Source organism: Pyxicephalus adspersus, chromosome 5, assembly GCF_032062135.1.
Source record: "Pyxicephalus adspersus chromosome 5, UCB_Pads_2.0, whole genome shotgun sequence".
Taxonomy (NCBI): domain Eukaryota; kingdom Metazoa; phylum Chordata; class Amphibia; order Anura; family Pyxicephalidae; genus Pyxicephalus; species Pyxicephalus adspersus.
Genome location: NC_092862.1, coordinates 29,672,819 through 29,693,920, shown reverse-complemented (window position 1 = coordinate 29,693,920; position 21,102 = coordinate 29,672,819). Strand labels below are relative to the sequence as shown.

General features: G+C 34.9%; 1 protein-coding gene across 1 annotated transcript in view; it reads left to right on the top strand.

Annotated features, from left to right (window-relative positions):
* The window catches only part of LOC140331915 (uncharacterized), a 209,268-nt gene that overhangs the window by 185,772 nt on the left and 2,394 nt on the right, over positions 1 to 21,102 (top strand). Inside the window, exons 25-27 of the mRNA XM_072413249.1 lie at positions 2,164 to 2,257; positions 4,579 to 4,649; positions 15,961 to 16,063. Coding sequence (XP_072269350.1) covers positions 2,164 to 2,257; positions 4,579 to 4,649; positions 15,961 to 16,063 — 268 coding nt within the window. The remainder of the gene's footprint in view (positions 1 to 2,163; positions 2,258 to 4,578; positions 4,650 to 15,960; positions 16,064 to 21,102) is intronic.

The window sequence follows — 21,102 nt, the reverse complement described above, 5'->3', positions numbered from 1 at the left end:
ATTTTGGCATTTCAAAAAATATAAGAGAGTGCCTTATAATCGGGGAAACAGGGTATTGCCTAACAAATTAGCTTAATTTTAAATAATATAAAACCAGCAAATGAAAATACTATAATATTATTTAATTTCATTTAGCAATGGGGTTGCCAGATTTATCAGCCTATTTCAGTACAGTGGTCAGAAATACAAATACTCAAATTCTAAATATGCTTTTCAGGAGAAGCTTGGGGGTGTTTAACACCCACACTCCATCCCTAATAGCATATATAACTTTCTTTGCCCGTCACTCTATTCAGAACCATTAACAACTTATAAAGGGGCATGTGACCTAACCATGTGATGGTGCTTTAAATTTCACATTACCTGCTGTTTAGGTCACCTTTATTTATTGGTTACAGCCAATGGAGATGGATTACACCATATGTAGAATTACAGTTGCCTGGATTGCATTCAAACATATGGATTGTAAGGATGTCATTAATATAAATAGTATTGTCTCAGCTGACAAGAATGTGTGAAGCCATGTGGCTAAAAAGCAGTGTATAAGTAATGAAGTATTAAAACAGGATGTTGGGAAAACATAAAACAAATAATGAATAAGATATTAATGTTCAAAAGATGAATTTTACAGGTCCTGCATCATCCACATTTATAAATGTTTTATATTCTACATCTGAGACGGGTGGCTGCATCAATTCACAACAGGAAAGATTGTGATCTCATCAAGTTATATTGAGGAGCTTTGTCTGTACTAAAGAGCTTTTATTAAAGTTTATTATAACAAACCTTTTTCTGGTGTTTTGGTTCTGAATGACAATACTGAGGTTGTATATATATATATATATATATATGTATATATATATATATATATATATATATATATATTAGTTACTTGAGAGTTATTCTCTGCTGCAAACAAGGCACACAAAGCATGACAGAATTCTGCACAGAGAAGTGAACATGAAGTGCTGTTGAAGGGTATAGTGCGAGGACCCCTAGATTGAAGGAATCATAGTCATATAATATGCATTACAGCTTTTGTGTTTCAAATATACAAATCCTTTGGCTTTGCTGTTGATTTATAGTAAGCTTTTGATGTATGTAGGGGGCACAAAAAATGCAAAGATGACTCTGGCTACTGTACATGTGACATGTGGCCACACATCTCAAGTCGTTGCTTTGCACCCAGTGTTCAATAGCAACAACACAAACTTTTTTGTATGTTTGATGTGGAACCATTCTGATTTATGTTGTTGATGTGGTTAGACTTTTAAATCTATGCATTTGTGCTTTAGCATTAGCCTATATTTTAGATCTTGGCCGGTGTCTGGTAAGCCAAATACATTTCTTAATAAATATGTTTTTCATCATGATATTCTGAATTACTTTGTTTCTCTAGAGCTTCATTCAGTTGGTTTCCATAACTCTAAACTCTACTTTTGGTCATTTGTAAACAAGAACAAGTTATTTTGCAGGTCTACCCACAATCATGTTATTTTATTGCATGGTACATTGGACTACCATATTAGAGACTACTGGCATGGTATAGGAGACTTGCAGAGAGTGCTGTCATCTTACAGGAGACTGTTGGAGAATGATAAAATTAAAGAAAATTGCTGGGAACTGATGCCATATCGCCGGAGACAATGAGATTGCTAACATGCGTTTGCCTAATGCGAACAATTGGCAAGAAATGTTTTATATTGAAAAGCTGACATCAAAAAACATGCTAAACAAATTTATGTGCATAACCTCACAGAGCAGAGCACCCCAAAGCAGCATTACACCACAAGCGATAATGTGAGGGCATAATAGGTAATTCTAATGGATGGCATTGCTTTTTGAATTGTGTTCAAGGAGCAAGCCTAAATTCCACAAAAAAAAAGTGGAGGTAGGGCTTGTGGCTTCATATTTACTATAATGTATCATTCATGTGAGATGGCACTTTTTTGTTCCATTATACCTAGGTTGTATCCCAACACTGGAGTCATTTAAAGAAAAGATAAATGAGTTTATCAGATATGGCTAGAAAGGAGCAATGCTTGGAAATGTACATTTTACTTCTAATACATATGCTTATCGTATGTATATAGTGCAATTTCTAGTTACTCATTATGATCTTCCACCAAAAAAAATATATACTATGTTTTTATTTTACTACAGCAATTTCCAGAAAAGAGAAGAGGCATTGTTAGTTGTGGTTAATAACCTAAAAGCTGATTTGGAGAAAATGAAAACTGAAAATGAACAATTAAAGGTAATGATATGATTGTATAAAATTATTGCTTATAGACCCTCAATAGATAATATACCTTTGGTTCTTTTCATACTTTGAAATGTCTTGCAAATATAAAACAGTTCATGGTTGTAATAAAAGAGCCCGAACAAAGATATGTTCTTATTGCCCACTGAAACTAATAAGATTGCCCCTTTCATTCATCTACTGTGTTATGAATCTGGTTATGTTTTTTCAAAGGGTCTGGGGGAACAGTGCCTGGGGCAGCAATGGAAAAAGGACTGGCATGACGTCAAAATTGGTTTTCTTTTATATTCATCCTTCCTTATCGTAAATCTTTTCGTATTTAAATATAACCCTACACCAAATGCAAGACAAGTCTTTCATATCTTTAAGCTCTCCTCCCCACCACCACCACCACCACCATAAGGAGTACCATAATACTCCTTAGTGTTTACATTTTACCTGTGTGTTTTTTTTGTTTCAATCATTTTTATTAGTTTTCAGTAATACAAATATAAGTATAACAAGAAAGGAAATACGAATAAAAAGGACAAAATGTAAATATAACAGGGGTTAAACCTCTATAAAAACAAGAATATAGTACAGAACTTATGTCGCTTTTCATACGTAAACCATAACAGTGTATATTGGGGGCAGCTCCAAGGGAACAAAACCTGGAGAGAAAACAGGGAAGGGAAAATACATAGCCAGGGATGTTGTATCAGACTCAATTGTCTTAGAAGAACATAAAATATATGAAAATATATTCAACCATGAGGACTGTGCTATATGTCTTGTATGCCAGCCCAGGATAATCCTGGGTATGTCGCAAAGACCTCTTTTTATACAACTTAAAAGCCTGAAGAAAAAACCCTAAAACAGGGGTGGGTATGAACTTGGGAGAGTGTGTGTGTGGGGGGGGGAGGCCTACTGGCCCACTGGCCCAGTATTCTACAAGCCCGTATGACTAGAGCTAACTCTTCCGTGTCGTCAATTCTCTGTATGCTCATTGCCACATTAATTTGAACTGGGGTGATTCCTTAAACCAGTCCCATACGGACCAGGTCAATTTTACCTGTGTGTTTTTATGCAAGCAGTTTCAATATGGCAGCATATTTTTACCTCTATTCCAATATGATTAGTATGGGTAAAAATGTCACTACTAATTATTTTACACACACAAGAAGTGAATTGGTGTTTCTGCTCCATGAATGACTTTTATACCTTTACAATTGATCAGTTCAATGAATGTAAAACTTGTGGAAAAAGCAACACTGGTACAGAAATTACTCCAGGTTGGTGATTAGGATGGTGAATATTAAGGACTGGTTTTGTCTAGGACCAAAGAAAATGCCAGGGTCTCTCAAGCAAATAATCTGAAGACAAAGAAAAAAGTAAATAATGTTGAACATACCTTTATTTTATAATATATAGTGAGTCTTTTATAATACATTTAGGAGACATGCACTCTTTTAAATTAGATCTGATCTCTGATCTGATCTGATCTTAAAAACTACAGTGGATGTTATAGAGTCAGTTTATAGTGTTTTGATAAGTTCATGTTTTGCTTTTTGTTTTTTTTTTGTAATTTTATATTAACCTCCTTGCAGTTAAGCCCGACCTTCGCTCGGGCAAAAAAAAATTGCAAGGATGGTTAAGCCCGAGATTTTTCACTTACCTGGTCCCCCTGTGCTCATCCAGCGTGTGTGTTTCAAACATTTTTTATATTCATATTATCTACTAGAACCCCTGTTCGGACATATTTCTGTAAGTTACAGGTCTACAATTTAAAAAAAAAGTGCATGAAAAACAGTGGATCACTTTTGGTACAGAAATCTAGACCTCAGTGTAACGCTTAGGTGGTTAATAAAGAAACATCAATTTGTGATATCTGTATAGATATCTCAATCACCCTAGGGAAAAAAATATTCACCTGTAAAAAAGGAAGGTGTATGCCTACCTTTCTTACAGGTGGTATGTTAAAGCAGACGTATCATTTTTTTTATTTTATCTAAGACTGAGACTAAGACTGTAAAGCCTGAATGGGAGTGAATGTCACATAAATCCCAGGAGGCTTCAGGCTGCTCCTTCTGCGCATGCCCATGATCCAGAGACCTCAATGGAAAAAAAAGTGCAGATCTTACACATGTGCAGTTATGGTAAGGCATTTACCTTCTGAAAGCTATTAATGGTTGCCTTATAGGTGTTGGGGTGTTATCTAACTTTGTGGTCCTTCTTAGATTTTTTTTTTCTCTGGAAAATGAAGTTAAACCTTTAATATACTGGCATTATATAAAGTTTAAATACCTTTTATGAACAAGCTGTTTCATCTTTTTTAGTTTGTAAAAGAGAATGTTATTGAACAGCAAGAACTGAATATGAAACTAAGAAGACAGCTGGACACACAAGAGTAAGTCTTGTATGCTTTTATTTTATTATTATTTATTTGTTTCATGCAACATGTCTCTATGAAAACATCCTGGAGCATAGGCTTTTTTGCAGGCAAATATGCTAATACAAGCCAGTGAAGAAATACTGTTAAATATCTGATTTACAGCAAAAATATCATTGCTGCAAATCAGATAATTAATAATTTATCATATCATCACATGGTAGGCTCTAATTATTCTTATCCAATGCTGAAGGGGTCAAACAAAAGTAAACAAATCATTTCCTTTGTAATGTGTTAGTAGAAAATATAAAATAACTGAAGAATGGGATTCGCTTTTAGGATTATAATATGTAATTTGTATATTTCTAAATCCAATGTATCTTGCCATTCCTAAATCCATCAAGCAGCTTATTCTTCTAAAACATAAAAATAATAAATTAACAGCTGCATAAGTTATCAGCACATACACTTTACCCTATAATGTTTCTCTCCAATGCTATCTGCAGTTGCACTCTCCTTTGCATAAGCTTACATCTACCCAGCTGTTTAGTACATCTTTAGTGTTATCAGGTAGATGTATTATTTGTAAATGCATGCATACAAATGTTCCTTTTACATATGAAATGAATATACAGTCCTTTCTAATATAAGTGATGTATGTTAAAACTGATGCAGCCAGTGAGAATTTCACTGCCATGCTGCAATTAAGCAGCTTGTTCCTATTCTTGGCAATATGTTCGGCACACTGTTGGAACCCTTAAACGAAGCCAGTAAATCTGACAAAACACTGTATATTCATTCATCTTGGATAAATAACATCAAATTCGTGAGCTGAGCATAAATCTAGATAAAATTGAGCTTTTGAGAATTGCAAATTTAATACAATTTAATTGCAGGATTTTCACATCCCAGGAAAACTGCACTTTAGTAAATTGTGATCTTCATATTAAAGCACGCCTGGCTGAGAGTACAGGATTTTATTATAAAGATGTCAGTTAGTTTGAAACATAAACATATTTTCAGCTCCAATATTAGCGCTTCCAGTGATCAATGGCAGGGTGAGTGGAGTACATTAGAATTTGTTTCTGATCAGCGGAATGCAATTATTTACAAAAACTCAAAACAGAAGGCAAACTTGTAAGAGAAAGAGGAAGAGTTATAGCTTTCTTACAGCGCAGGTAATTTTAATATAGACGAGATTGGTCCAAGTCCTGCCGTTTGGACTGATAGATCATCTCGCAGAACTATCATTTCAATAATCTCAATGACAGTGCTGCACTGGATACTTGGTACACTATTATAAATTAAATTTACGGCAAATGTCATTGCCGAGAATATGGAGAGAAATCTGTCATTTATGTTTGTGGAAGTTAAGATAGGGGGAAAAAAATTTAAGATTCTGTGACAAAACATAACAAAAATGATGTATAGGCCATGGCGATATTACCAGTTGTATGCAATTTCCTTTTTCCATTACAATTTCATTAATATACCGGAGTCACAACTGAGTATGCTATAGCGGCACAGCATGTTCTCAGAAAAAATAAGCACATACCTAGATGCCCAATGATAAGAGGAAATGGTAGGTTTGTTACTTGAAGCGGAAACAGACTCAGCTTTGTATGACAAATTTGCTTCGGCTCAGTGCTGAATGTGTGGATGGGAGCCATGTTTATCCAGGGCTATTCTTAAAGGATTGTGAAATACATTCTGTAAGAGGAGTGAGAGAAGGCACAGCAGGTATGCTATAGAAGATGCTGCTGTAATGTTGCAGCTCTGATTAGAACACGGCTGAGTTAAGCATGGATACACGGAATACACATCAATCAATAGAACTGAGATGTCTTCTCTAAAACTCATTACATGACACAGAGTTAGATACATTATTACCACATTACTGATTTTAAAAGATTTGTCCACTTTTATTTCAACGTTCCCATTTAAAGTTGGGACAGGTATACCCACCATAAAAATTAACAAAGATGTATTTGATGCAAAATAGATAACAAGGAAAGACCTGAAACCTGCCTTTTATTCAGTAAATCTTTACAAAAAAGAAAACAATTAGATATACTTTACAGTAGTTGTGTACAATAAAGTTGATCTTGACATTTGCAGCTTGTTGGAGAGTTAAGTAGCTTCTTTACATTTTTTAGATATAAAAACTTGAAAACCAGAAATGCACATTATACGTTTGGTTAAACCTAAATTGTAAAATAAATCCTAACAACTGACAAAATAACAATTTATTGTTGATGTCTAAGCCTATCAAGCTAATATTTGCAAGTGGAAAAACTTCAATATGAAAAAAAGGCCAATGGAATCATAAAGTTTCTGCTTTTCCTTTTGGCAAAGCTCGTTTTTCCTTAGCCATAAGTTACATTGAAAAGAAAAATATAACTAGTGCCTTTATTTTTGGACCACATTGTTTTGGAGGGGTTGCAAGAGAAATAGGTTAGTCAGATTAGTCCTCTGATTTGAGGAATTTATGTTATTAACCGGCCATGCAGGAGATATGATCCTGCACATGCGTATTACCACTCAAACCTATTCAACTAGCACCTGTCAAGAAGCAACAAGTATACAAAGAGTGCTACCATAATACTTCATTCCTTCTCTTATAAGGAGACCCTTCATTCTATTGCTTATACTTAAGAAAATGTAGCTATTGCTTCTCCTCTTCTGTTCAATATGGTATCCAAAAAACTACAGCTACCAAACCCATGTTTATTAATATTTGTCTATTACTTTTACAACACATTTACAAAAGGCAGCTCCTTTTCCATTTAAACATTTTTCTGGTGTTTTCTTTAAATTAGAGGGGCTGATCTTGATTTCCACCAATTCATATTCAGCTGCAAACTAATCTTTAAAAAACTAGGGTTTAAAGCTGGAAGAGCTTGAAAGGAAATATGTAGAATTAGCTGACATGTCACACAAATTTACATACTTGGCAAACAGAACTTGGATGGAGCCTAATTCTCACCTTTTTACAGTTTTGATTGCTAGAATTTGTACTAAATCTTGGTAAATGCTGCTAGAATACTGGGTGTGCAGAGGTAGCTTAATGTAAACCTATCCTAGAAAATAACTGCAAAATTAAGAAAGGATGAAACTCGTTTGTGGTAAACAAAGAACAATTGCTAGTTTTTCCAATCTGATAGTCTAGGTCCAGTGTGTTCCCACATTTTGTAGGGACAGTACAGCTTTTTAGAGAGAATACTTACACAATAATACTTACTAGCCTGCATCTCAAGGATGGAGAAAATAATGTGTTTTCTCTTAAAAACTGAACATTCTGACAGATTATGGTAAAATAATTTACAATTTACCACTACACCAATTTCATGACGTTGTTTCCACAATCTTTCATGGCTTTTACTTACACATTTGTATTATCCATTACCCGTTCATTCTCCTAGTAGATTTGTGAAACATCCAGATAGTCTTTTGCAAAACTGAGAGCAATGTATTTCAAACATCATGTTTGGTCAGTGATTTTCCTATGGTAGACATGTCCAGCATTGCACACTTAGGAAAGGTAAATTCTCATCACATTTACAAAACTAATTCAAAAATCTCTTGCAATGTTATAATTTACTTTTCTTAATTAGCCTATAATTCTTTACTAAATTACCACAAATTAGCCTTTGGAAATCCTCTTGTAGCCTTTTCCAGCCAATGCATCTCTAAAATTCTTCTTCTAAAATATTCTTACTTTTTTAACCAAGGCATGAATTATATGACCAGATGGTTTTTGAGAAGACTCTCTAGTTAACTGTCCTAGTAGAAGCCAATTCTTTTGACCTATTATTCGGGTATGACACCTTCAAATTAGACTGCTTACCTTATCTAATTGACTGGAATACGTGAGTTGAATAACCCACAAATCCAAGTGGTTCACCTATGTTTTCCTTAAAGTACCTTTATTGTTTAAACTATTTGCTTAGAAAAGATGGGACTATATAAAAAATTGGGTGTGTGGTTGACAGAATGAGTTTCATACCATGTTTTGGGTCCAGGTAACACAATGTTTGTTCTTGCAACTGTAAATCTCATTGTGGTGCATATAGTTGGAACAACTTATGAAAAATATAGACAATGGACATCCTATGAATCATTGTAGTGTGTAGTAATAATCGAATGCAGTGTTTAGATATAAACGTGTAATATTTGTATTAAGCATGAGTGCTGTTAATAATGCCGTGGGACTCTGATGGTATACAAAGAATATTGTAAGATGCTGGGAGTTGTAATTTAGCAGCAGACGGTCTGCAGAATGTTTCCTCCCTGTGGAGTACTTCTGATATATCTATCATTGTCCCTTTCTGTGATTGATAGTTTAATAATGTTTCTGGGAACAGCAAAACTGTGACACACACAAGCTGTGGATCCAGTTCTCAATAAGAGAGCCATATTTCCAAAGTAAATTGTCTATAGGCACATTTTGGGCACACACTGTGTTTGTTGACAAATGAAGTATTGTGGTGCTTGAAGGGGCCCCCGCTGGTAACAGGCAAGCTTTTATAAAATGCTCTGTGAAATTGGTACTGTTGTTATTATGTGCACGGTCAAGCAGAAACCATTTGCATACTTAAAAAAAAATAGTAATTATGTTAGTAATAAGCACTGCATTTGTCAGTATTCTGTGGTAGAGGAAGCATGTTAGGAACATACACCATTTTCATTACTTGGATAAATGTGTTGGTATGTTTGAATAATTTCAGGTAAAATAATGATTTCTGATTTATGTGCAGCAGCCATAATAAAAATACTTTCAGGTGTCCTTTTTTATTTTCAGTGGAGAGGAGCTAAAATTTGTCCAATAAAGGTTTTTATTACAGCTTGTGTGTGCATTGTGGAGATTTTTCTTCACTTCCTGTCCCAATGAAGCTCATACATGAAAAGAAAATGGCACTTTGTCAAAGCAAGTATACATATAAAATTCCCTAAGTGAACACAGCAATTAATGTATGTGCATGCACACATGTGAGTAAATAAAAAAAAACTCATTTAATATACTCTTTCCCATTTGCTTTTTGCTAACCATTTTCTCCTTTGACCTTCAGCAAGGGGTAGTTTACACATTTTATCTCCCACTATGATGTGATAGTTGGCCAGAATCAGATGGCACTTACTGATTGTTTGCTTGTACAGGACATTAAAAGATGAATGTCATTGTTGATAAAATGTCTCTTTAATATGTATTTATTCATAAAATATTTCTCCTGGAAAGATAAAACAAGACATAAATGTTGTTTCATTATGCATCATGGTATGCAGAGCAGAGAGACAAAGACACTAGACAGAATTAACAATTATGAGATGCACTATGTCTTTGTAAAGGTCCATAGGCCTCTGGTGTTCACACAGATAAGTCACATGGTCATATGTAAGATTTCACAACATATTTGCCTTCCTCTCCATTCTGGGTGCAAGAAAGATCACTGCAAGCTATGAAATAATTGTTGTTGGCACCAATCACCAACTGGGCAAGATATATTACTACATTCAACATGCTGATATTCTACATCTGGTTATTTAATTACAATAAGGTTCTTTGGGTTAACAATTAGTATTTTGCCACTTTAGTACTTGGCAAACTAGAATTTCACATATTTCTTGTAACACATACAAATCCAGAATAGTAGTAGAAAAAAATGCTGATGTAAAGGTTAGGTTTTTCGATACTTAGTTAAAGTTGAGATAGAAAATCCTAAAGTCTTAAAATATGTTTCTTTGATCAAGTGTATCTTGCACACTAAAATACTTAAATTTACACTGGTGTGATTTTTACTATGTGGCCCTGTCTAGCACCAAACCGCCTCTGCAAGGAAAACACCCTATCTGATTCTGTGCTTAGTGAGCATTTACATCATGGCCTCTTTTATATCTGTCCATACAAATATCTAAGACATCTGCTTACTAACATTGAAAAACTTTAAACATTGTACAATGTAGTGGTACCTGGACAGGTAGTGAACAGATCTCTGGTCCAGTGCAGTGGCTTCTCTGGAGCTGGTGTCCATTATTTACTACTATGGTCCACAACTCCTTGTGAGCGTATATCATTTTACCTGGTGGGAGACATTTGGTGTGCTGAGGAGTCTTATGCAAACTTTGTTTATGAACTTTTTTATATACAAGAAAGTTTTATAAAGGGCTTCCCCTGTTTTAAGGCATTGGTCTATTTTAGCGCCAAAAATATCTATACATATATTGGTGGAGTATTTGATGTGTGCTAATATTTTTATTTAATGGTATTTGTTGGGTTATATTAAATTTTACAAATTTTAGCACAAGGTTGCATATATTTATATTGTTTTATTTTATTGCTTTGACTGGTCCATCCATAAGAGCAACACTGCTACCACTGTAAATTCTCCCAACGGGTCCCCAATAAAATAACTCTATTCACTCCTATATTGAAGGTATGTGTTACGTTTTCAGTGATAGACAACTGCCGCTGTAGGATGCCGCCTAATGCAGAATTTTACTGTATAATTTCTGGACATATCTCTGTTTGGATGCAAGCATTTAAAGAAGAATGTTTTTTTCTTCACATTTTAACGTGTACAGTCTAATACTTTTATTTGTTGTACATGTCTGAATATAGCCAGTGGCGACCCCATGCATGATTCCATAATAGATATATAAATTCACAGATTAGAACGTTGTTGCAAAACTAGCTTTTGTTTCACGGGCATGGCAACCTGTTCTCTGCAGCACATCAATATATTTCTGAACAAAGAGTTTTTTTTTATAATGCTGTAGAACAAGCTATTGTCAAATACCATTTCCTGTAGTTAAAAAAAAAATACTCCTGTTATCGATTGGTGCCAGTCAGAGTGATAAAAAAAATACAGCATTCAAAAAAAAAATCAGCCTTTAAAGAGCCATAATTACATCTCCAGCAAGGAGAGTTATTTACAAATGCATCTGCGCAGCCATGATGCAGCTAATATTCAACTCTAAAAGTGGCACCAGAGAGATTTTCTTTTTCCTTTTTTAATGATTCTTTTTTCAACATGTAAATGATCACATGTCTGTGAATGTACTGTTAGTTTAACTCCTTTAGTGCTGGGCATTATACCACAAATTTCTAGTTTGGAGAAACACTCCAATTTCAGTAAACTTTACTTTACTATATACTCAGTAATATTACACACACATTTCATGTATTTTTTGCATGTTAATAACCTGTTAAAACCTTTTTAATGTAGACATACAAAGCACCTTACTGTTGCTTGGTGCCACTATCTTATGAGCAGACTCAGAGCTATCCCTCAAGTGTTCCCCTATACTCCTCCTATAGCAACTACCAAAAAGTTTTTCTAGAGAGGTGAAGGCAGGGGTGAAGAAGATGGGTCAGCGCAGATAGCAGGAGAAGAGGACAGGGTTATGGTATGCAAGGTAGTGATGGTAGTGGGGGAGATACCTTCCTGTCCCAGTGATACCTGTACTCCCTTTAGTCCAGCCCTGAAGTCACCAAAATATGTGATTGTGTTAAAAAAAGCTTTAGTTCCTAACATTTTTATCCAATCTTTTTGTTCAACCCACTGAATTAAAGCTGAAAGTCTGCAGTTCAACTGCATCTGAGTTGATTAATTTAAAATTAATTTTGGTAATGTACAGAACCAAAATGAGAAAAAAGTTGTCTCTGTCCAAATATTTATGTAACTAACTGTATATTCTATTTTAAAGCAGAATCTTGGATCTGTTATCCAGCATTGCAGCAATCCTTCAGGGATCTGTGTTTCTGTATCCTAGATATTGACTTCATGTTGGGTACTAAAGAGAAAATATTTGTTGTTAAGAGTAGCATCATGTAAGATTTAACAGGATTACATGACTCATTGTAACTTGTTTAGAATAATAACAGCATTGTGATGAGCTACAATGAGCCTGATGCAATTCCATCAATAAAGCTGAGTGATCCAGCAAACCTGGAATGGATTTGGTCCTGAGTTGAAAACATTTACTAACAAATAGCAAATGACTTTTCAGAAATCCATTCCAGGTTTGCTGGATCACCCTGCTTCACTGATGAAAGTGTATCCTCCCCAGTCTTGGAGAGCTTTAATAAATCAGTTTCAATTACTAAGTTATTTAAATTTATTCCTAATTAGCAATTAATAGTTCATCTAAATGTAGCTGGCCCTTCACCACGTATCTCTGCTCTAGCTACTCCAGAGAAAGGCAACATTAAATATCTTCTTATAAGTATGATCATGCAGAGTAATTGCTTGAGAGGTTGCCTATCATTTACAGTCCTGATTGATTTTATTTTATATCCTGTATCACCAAAACAGTAGGTGATGGTAAATCTCACCTAAACAGGCACAAAAACATTTGTTATCCCACCTAGAAATTTTTGTTTACTGTGTGCTGGTGACAAAGTCGTTGTGAGGATAGAAAATGACGGTGAATCTATAAAAGACCACATCAATATAAATCTAAACTTCTAAGCCATCCCCACTCTACTCCAATTCCACTTTAAATGGGCAGCCACCAGCATTTAGACCGGAATATCCACGTGTCTTATAGACTAAACGGAAGGGGGTAAGATCAGCTCAGATTGTACCCAAGGGTCCCAAGGACTTTAGCGGAACAACTGCAGGGATCTGAGCCAATTTACAATGTAGTAACTCAAACCCCTATTGATTGCATTGAAGCCATTTAATTTGTATGAGAAGTGCAGAACATGATGGGATGTAGTAGTAGTAGAGCAAGCTGGAATCATATTCAGAATTGTGCGGTATTCATCACAACCCTTCTTACTGTTACCTAATGCATATTTAATCACAAATATGTTTGCCCTTGTTCATACTATTACAAACAAGGATGTGTTAAGTACTACACATCCTGCCATTAGCTCTACCCTTGAATTTTTCCTCCAGTGCTCCTGTTACAGCATCTGTCTTGACAGACTCCACAGGCAAGTTACAAGGAACTTTGAAGCCGCCTGTTTCTGTCACAAGGACAGCCTGTCAGATCTGCATGCCATCTGCCTTTCTGACTCCTCTTTGATACCATGTAATGGCTGTACTTGAACCTGTTTGTGAATAATATACATATTTCACCTTATGCTGCTTGCTCATTTCCTATTTAAATATTTTTCTCCTCTAGTGCAGATGGAAATGTTACATAAATGCATGAGTCTGTTACCTTGTTTCTCTAATCAAAGGATCCAGAATGACCATTGCTAAAACAGACTCTAGGGGCAAGGTGCACTCCGTTCAGACCTGACTATTATATATACATGGAATGTTAATCAAACTTTTATTTTCCTACAAACATTGATGTAAGTGTTGGGAAGATTTTCCCTAACTTCCTGTACCAGTGACACATTTGTATTTTGGACTTAAAAAGGGATGTAACCCCTACCATTTAGGTGGCTAAAGCACAGTGAATCATTACTGATTTAATTTCCTTTATACAGTACATTTTCATACTTTGTTTGAACTTAGGACTTCCTATATATTTTATTCTCTTCATGCAGCTTCATGCATGCACCCCACTGATGGCTGCAAAACATTACATAGGGCAGGTTTCCTGATGCACACAGTGCAGTGTTCTGGTCTGCATAATGTGTCTTGCAATGGACATTTGTCAGAAACCTGTATGATATAGTAACAACACAACACAGTTGGGAGTTTGACAGATTGTCTGAACATCACCATGTGTAATCTTAATGTAAATTGCATATTAAAAAGCATTGAATATTACTATAAATTGATATCACTCTGGTAAAGCTTACATGAGACATTAGTGAGTCCTTTTACGTATACCTTAAGGGGAGTAAGAAGGAGCAAGAAGGTCCTTATCAGCTCTCCCAAGTGGCCATGAGCAGCAGTAAAAAGCTGGCAGGTTATGTAATTTGTCCCACTCTACCCAAAACTAAAAAAAATAAGCATTTGTTTTGAGTAGTTTTGCTTCCAATGCTGTTCTGTTTGATGTAGTCATAACTTACTGGCAGATACCAGTTTATTAGTGTGAGACCCAGACAAATCAGGACAGGTTGTACTCAGAATTATATGACAAGAGGCTGCACTAGAAACATGTCCAAAGATAAACAATGAGCACTGTGCTGATACCACTAGAAGCATGTGCACATATATATATAACCAATACTGTGCTGACTCTACTAGAAACATGTCTACAAATATACAATCAGTACAAAACTGACACAGCCAGGAACATGTCCGCAGATACACAATCTGTATCGTACTGACATCCCCAGAAACATATCCTGAGATATTTAATCAGTATTATGTATATGTATCAGTATTGACACTGCCAGGAACCTGCCCATAGGTAAGGGCTATGAAAAAGGATGCAGTTATTGACAATGAACATAGCTGATGTCACATGACATCACATTTTACACTGCTATCTACTTCTGGGGTCATTCAGACTTTATTGACTTCTTCATTGGTTTTAGAAGACTGAGGGTTGGAAGTGGCAGTAATACTGCATTGCTAAATACCCGGTATTTCTGGGTTAGCATGTAACCCACTCCCCTTTGCAACATGTCAGTGCTAGATGCCTTGTAACTGGCCTAGAGCTGTTCCGTGAACCTGGAAAAGGAGTCCATAGCCCTCATACATTCTGTGTATACAAAGCTTTTTTTTATCTTGGTGCCAAACCCAGTCCAGCAAGTAATCCTTATTTTTTTGTCATGGTCAAGGTTTGTTCATAGTTATTTATTCTGATGATTGCATTCTAGTAAAAAGAGAATTCTGTTAAAACTGTAAACTACTAAAAACAATGGTATGGTATAGCATGTTTTTTTTTTTTTAGGTCACAATGGTAAGAATTTTTGTATCCTTTTCTTTAGACCGGCAGCAATATTTACTTTTGGCTTTATATATATATATATATATATATATATATATATATATATATATATATATATATTTTTTTTTTTACAGAAAGACATTTATTGTTTTGACACTTTCAATCTGATATTCTGACACGCTGGGGAACATTGTGCTAGATCCTTCTGAGACCTAGCATAATGTTTTCATTAGGGACCTAATTAATTGCCTATGTATACTATGTAACACATATTCTCACAAGCTTCTGCTGTGGAATACAATTTATGTGTCAATGGCACAAAGCACACCCTTAGATTAGTTTATTTCTCTGGCATGAAAAAGTTCCATTGTTACCTTCTGTGAGCTTGATCCTTTAGTGATTATTCTATGAAACTGACAATTATAAAGTTATGCCAAAAAAATTTTAATTGTTTGGTTATCTGTTCTCTGTATGTTATCATTTCTCCAAAATCATAGTCAAAGCCAAATTTGTCTTTCAATTTTATTAGGTTGGAGCATACAAGCCTCATGGAAAAAAATCGGGCTGCTACTGAAGATATGCATTCTAGATTACAATCCAACATAAAATCAATACATTTTTTAAACCAGAAGGTAAGATCCAATTCTTTGTTCATTTACCCTGTCCCCTCAGCTCAGGTTATTAAAAAACTGTTCTGTAAAAGATGGTCATGTACCTACCTACCATACCGCTGGTTTGTGTCTCCAAATGGTGCCATTTTATTGCTCCAGGTGTACCACACCTATGGATTTGTTGAATTCTGTAACACTCCCCTTCCTGCCACACATTGTGGTTTCTCCTGCCAGCTCCTATATACTATAATGACGTGTGAGCAATTGTGCAACCTCATAACTTAGTAGTAGCAATAATTTTAGATTCTACCGAAAGTGTTTGTTCCTCAAATCTGCCACATGAGCTGCTATAAACGTCTAGCAGTTGTAAGAACAATTCAGGCCTGATTTATTAGCACTCTCCAAGACTGGAGAAGTTAGACTGTCATGGGAGTACCTGGGTATGTTTTGCTATTAGTTGGCAAACATTTTCGGTCCTGGACCAGATCCATGCCAAGTTTTCTGGATCACCCAGTTTTTCCTATAATAGTCTTATTTTCTCCAGTCTTAAAGAGCTTTAATAAATTGGACCCTTTTATATTTCGTAGTATAAATTCATCCTAATGTGAAAGCTACCTGTGAAACATAAAGATTCAAAACATACATTCATGTATATCCTGATATTGGTAGGCACATATTGGTGTATTTAACAAGGCACAGTTCAAGTTGCAACAATCCAAATCTGTCCATCTGGAATCATCTTTAATTGTTCTAATATAGAAAAGTCGGGTTTCTGTGGTTAACTGCTCTTCGCAGATGATATGTATTCTACATTTCCTTGTTAAATAAATCTATAAGTATTCTAGGTAGTGTATAGATGGGAAACAAATGATTTGAACTGTAAGTCATTTGGCATAAAAAAAAAGAGAAATGTAGCTCTGTACACTGTCATTATTCACCTAAAACAGTGCACTACTATGCTGAGATACAGTAACACATCTGACAGCTACAAAGCGCCCTCTGTACACTGCAGCGGCAATAAATTTCACGGTTTATGCTAACCTGTCAGCAAAAGTTTAGATTTCTTTTCGCAAACTTTTTAAATTCCATATTCTCCAGTGTATAGATCAAAAGAATATCTTACATTTCTTATTTCAATATTTGATATAATAAAACAGAAATTAATTCCCCTTTGAGTCCTTAACTGAATAACAAAGCATGTTCTGTGTCATAATTTAAAATTGTGCGCTGTCTCTTTTTAATACACGTATTTTGGTTTCTAAGATCCATAAGTAAATATAAAGGCTTAGAAGGCACATATAATGATGGCATTTTATCTTTGACAGTACATGATTTTTTTTTTTTTGTACATAACGTAGTTTTATTTATTTTATTTTTAAAGTAAGGAACAAAAAAAAAATGCGCAAGTCACATTGATAGTAGATGATCATGAAAAGAAACCCCAGGAGCATAGGCACACTATAAAAAGCTCTTTCAGGAAGTCATTATGCTGTTGAGGGAATAAGAAAGTTAAGTCAGAGAGTTGTGAAATGTTCTCATTATGGGTCATCTTGGTAATTATCTGACATCTACAGATGGAGTCACTTCTTAATCAAAAGAATGAATCATTACTGATATTGATTCAGACCAAGATGTTTGAAATAATGAGTGTAGTAACTCAAGTATAAATTCAGAGGTAATTTTCAGCAACTTCTCCACTGAATTTTCATACTAAATAATAATGAAATATCTCATTTCATTTCCTGCTAATAGTTGGAAAATGGCCATGCCACTGCAAACTAAATTGTCCCTGCATAATCGGCATTCTCAACGCTAGCAAAAAGAAGGTCGCTGATATTTACTGTCTCATTGATAGCAAGCTATAATTACCCCAGCTGCTTGCAGGCCAGCTTTGCGGTACTTAATAGCACGCATTATTGTTTTTAGACATAAAACAGTTTATGTGATCATTAGAGGCTTAATGTAAGCAACAATAGGACTGAACATCTGAAAGCCACTGGTTCAGGAAGGCACTCTGTTTCTTACAGCACTTGTCAATCCATGGTCTTGAATTTTAAGAGGGATTTCAGATGTGTGACTATTGGATTTATGTGGCATTTTATTATTTTTCAAATAGAAATGGAATTGCAGCTTTCCTGATGTTGCCTACAGCTCACTAATGAGGCGGTAATTACTGTATAAAGCTTTACAAGATAATATAGATCATTATCTAAGGAACTGTAGCAATGGCCACACAACATTGTGATAGAGTATGTATGGAGTGGCTGATCTTACCACAGCTGCATTCTTTTGAATTGAAACCTTAGCTTTTAAAAGGGCAAATATATATATTAACAATTTTTTTAAATAAGTGAAAAGTGGTTGTTATGCCTTTTTACAGTATATAAATATACAAAAAAATCCCATGTCTGGCATCTCCTGTGCTAGACTCCTAAAGCAGACATAACAGACTTGATTATTAGACCAGCAGGATTAAGATTTCTTCTCAGATCTAAGGAATGCTGGGGAGGCCGCTTGCCATGCAATAACTGCAGTGTAATTTCACTTCTGACTATATAGATTGTGTTGGGAGTGTAGAATAGAGACATTTACATGACCAGGAAAATGGACATCCTGGGAACACTAACTGCAACCCAGAGGCTTGTACCGGCGAGTGCTTATCAGTAATTTTCACTTTGGTGGTTATAGAAAAAGCACAAGCAGCCACTGGGTAAAATTTTGCATCATAAAAAAAAAAAAAATTAGACCTACAGTTCTAAAGCAATCCGGACTGAAATATATCTTTCCTGCTGTTTACAGGCAGTCAGTTTTAGAAGTGATATATATTTTTAAATACTTTATTTTACCATGGCTCATGAAATGTGATCTGATCTTGTGCCATATTAACAAAGGTAATGTCCCTTTAACAAACAACACAACACTTTGGTTTGCCATATCTTAAAAATGAATGTTCAAAAAATCAAGGAAATTGGATTTTTAAAAATCTAATCAATATCTAGTAAATCAATATTCTTTGTAGAATCTGGTAATTTCTTTGCCTATATGCCTAGCCAGACATTCACAATGATTAGAAGGCACTCTAATTTTTGTTTATTTATTATGTTTTTTATATTTTAAAATTACTTTTGTTTAAAAACTTTTCAAACGATATTATAATAAAATAACTTGCTTCAGATCATACCACAGCATTTCATTGTGACTGAGCTGAGCTTGTGATTGACTTTTCAAAAGTTCCTTTGTGCTCTGTGGGTATCGATTTATTTTGTATTTTTGGGTCACTGATACATTGTTTCTTCTGAGTTTTCTCGTTATACAGATACCCTGTAGAATGGTTAGAATTCATTGGTCTCTAGATGCTACATGCATAAAACGGTTGATGAACAGAGCCATGCAAGTGGCATCTGACAATTTACCTCTTTCTAGGTGCCCTTGGTGACCACCGTAAAATAATTATTTTTCTTAAATAAGACATTTTATGTTAAAATAAAAAGAAAACATGTTTTTACACTTTGATTACTTAGTAATACAGTAACAAAGATTGGTTCCTCCAAATCTAATGCCGCATTTCCAACAAATAATATGCCATTTATGCCACTAAAAGGTCCGGGATGTTTAAAAAAAAACTCCCCTAAACCTGAGGAACCATTTTGCATTTACAGCAAAGGGTCCCAATTTTGTATCCCAGTTTTTTGTGACCCCTAGTGACAGTGTCTAGAAACGAATATTTTAGCTTCACAAGTCTTTCAATAGTTTTACTTATGATTTACAAATTACTTGTGTCATAGGACCACGAATACCAGTATCCTAAATCTAGGTCGTCTTTAAGTTAGATTGGTAAACATGTGAAAAGAATTTCTCACTTTGCTGGCTGAAAACAGAAAGTGTTAAATATTTGTATGTATATGTTTACTGGACCAAAAATATTTTTATACAAACTAATCAATATATTACCTTCCCACAGTTTGGTTAGTAAACCTCTTGAAATTAAATAACAGAAAATACAAATAATTATATATTTTTACTGTGGCAGGAAGGGCAGAGCTTCCCTGGAATCCTATAAAGGGTGAGCTAATAATGTGTAAATTTACAGTCATGTCTCACCCCAGAAATGGCCATTGGAAAGTGATAAATGGAAGTGGAAATTGTCTTGCAAAGATTAATAGATTTTGTTTTAATTCTACATAAAGATAAGTGACACTAAACTTGATTCCAATTATGACTATTTTAAAGTTTCCGAAAAGGGAAGAGAACGTATTAAAATCTAGCACACTAATCATGTCAAATACCTAGAAAGCTTTATGAACTACACATTATTGTCCATTATTCCACAGATGAATTTCAATGACTTGTATTTTATCATTTTAAAACTAAGGAATGATCTTTTAATTAACACTCAGATTGCTAAATACAGCATTTCAGTTATAGCTAATGACTAATCTTTACTTCTCCCTATGATTATTACAACCATTTTAAAAACTCTAACATTATCAAATCATACAGCAAAGGCAAGGGATATCGGAGTTCATTTGTCTGTACAGTCCAGAATTAATCTCCAATAAACTCCCACATACTAAAACCACTTCAACTTAATAAATAAAGTATATATTGTATAGGTTCTTGTGCATGTAAATCAATTGTTTTATGTACAGCCAAAATAAAATGCACTGCACATATAAATGAGAAGTATAATAAATGGTGTAAATGGGTTAAGCATCCTGCCAATCACATGCAGATAACCACCCCGGTGGGAATCCCAGCATTGCAACCCCAAGACCCCAGCATGGTCTCATGGTTGAAATGTCTCCATGCGTTTCCAAGTGCTGGTGGAACATAGCAAGTTTAGTTGAAATGTCTCCATGCGTTTCCTAGTGATCACATACACACCTATATATATATAACATCTACAAACATACATACATACAAATATAGCTCTGACAAATAGCACAGCGCTGTACAAAGATGACTGGTGCACTCACGTGAGTCTCAGAGTGTATAGCATGTTTGGTTGAACTGTCTCTATGCATTTTCGAGTGATGGTGCAACATACACACATACATACA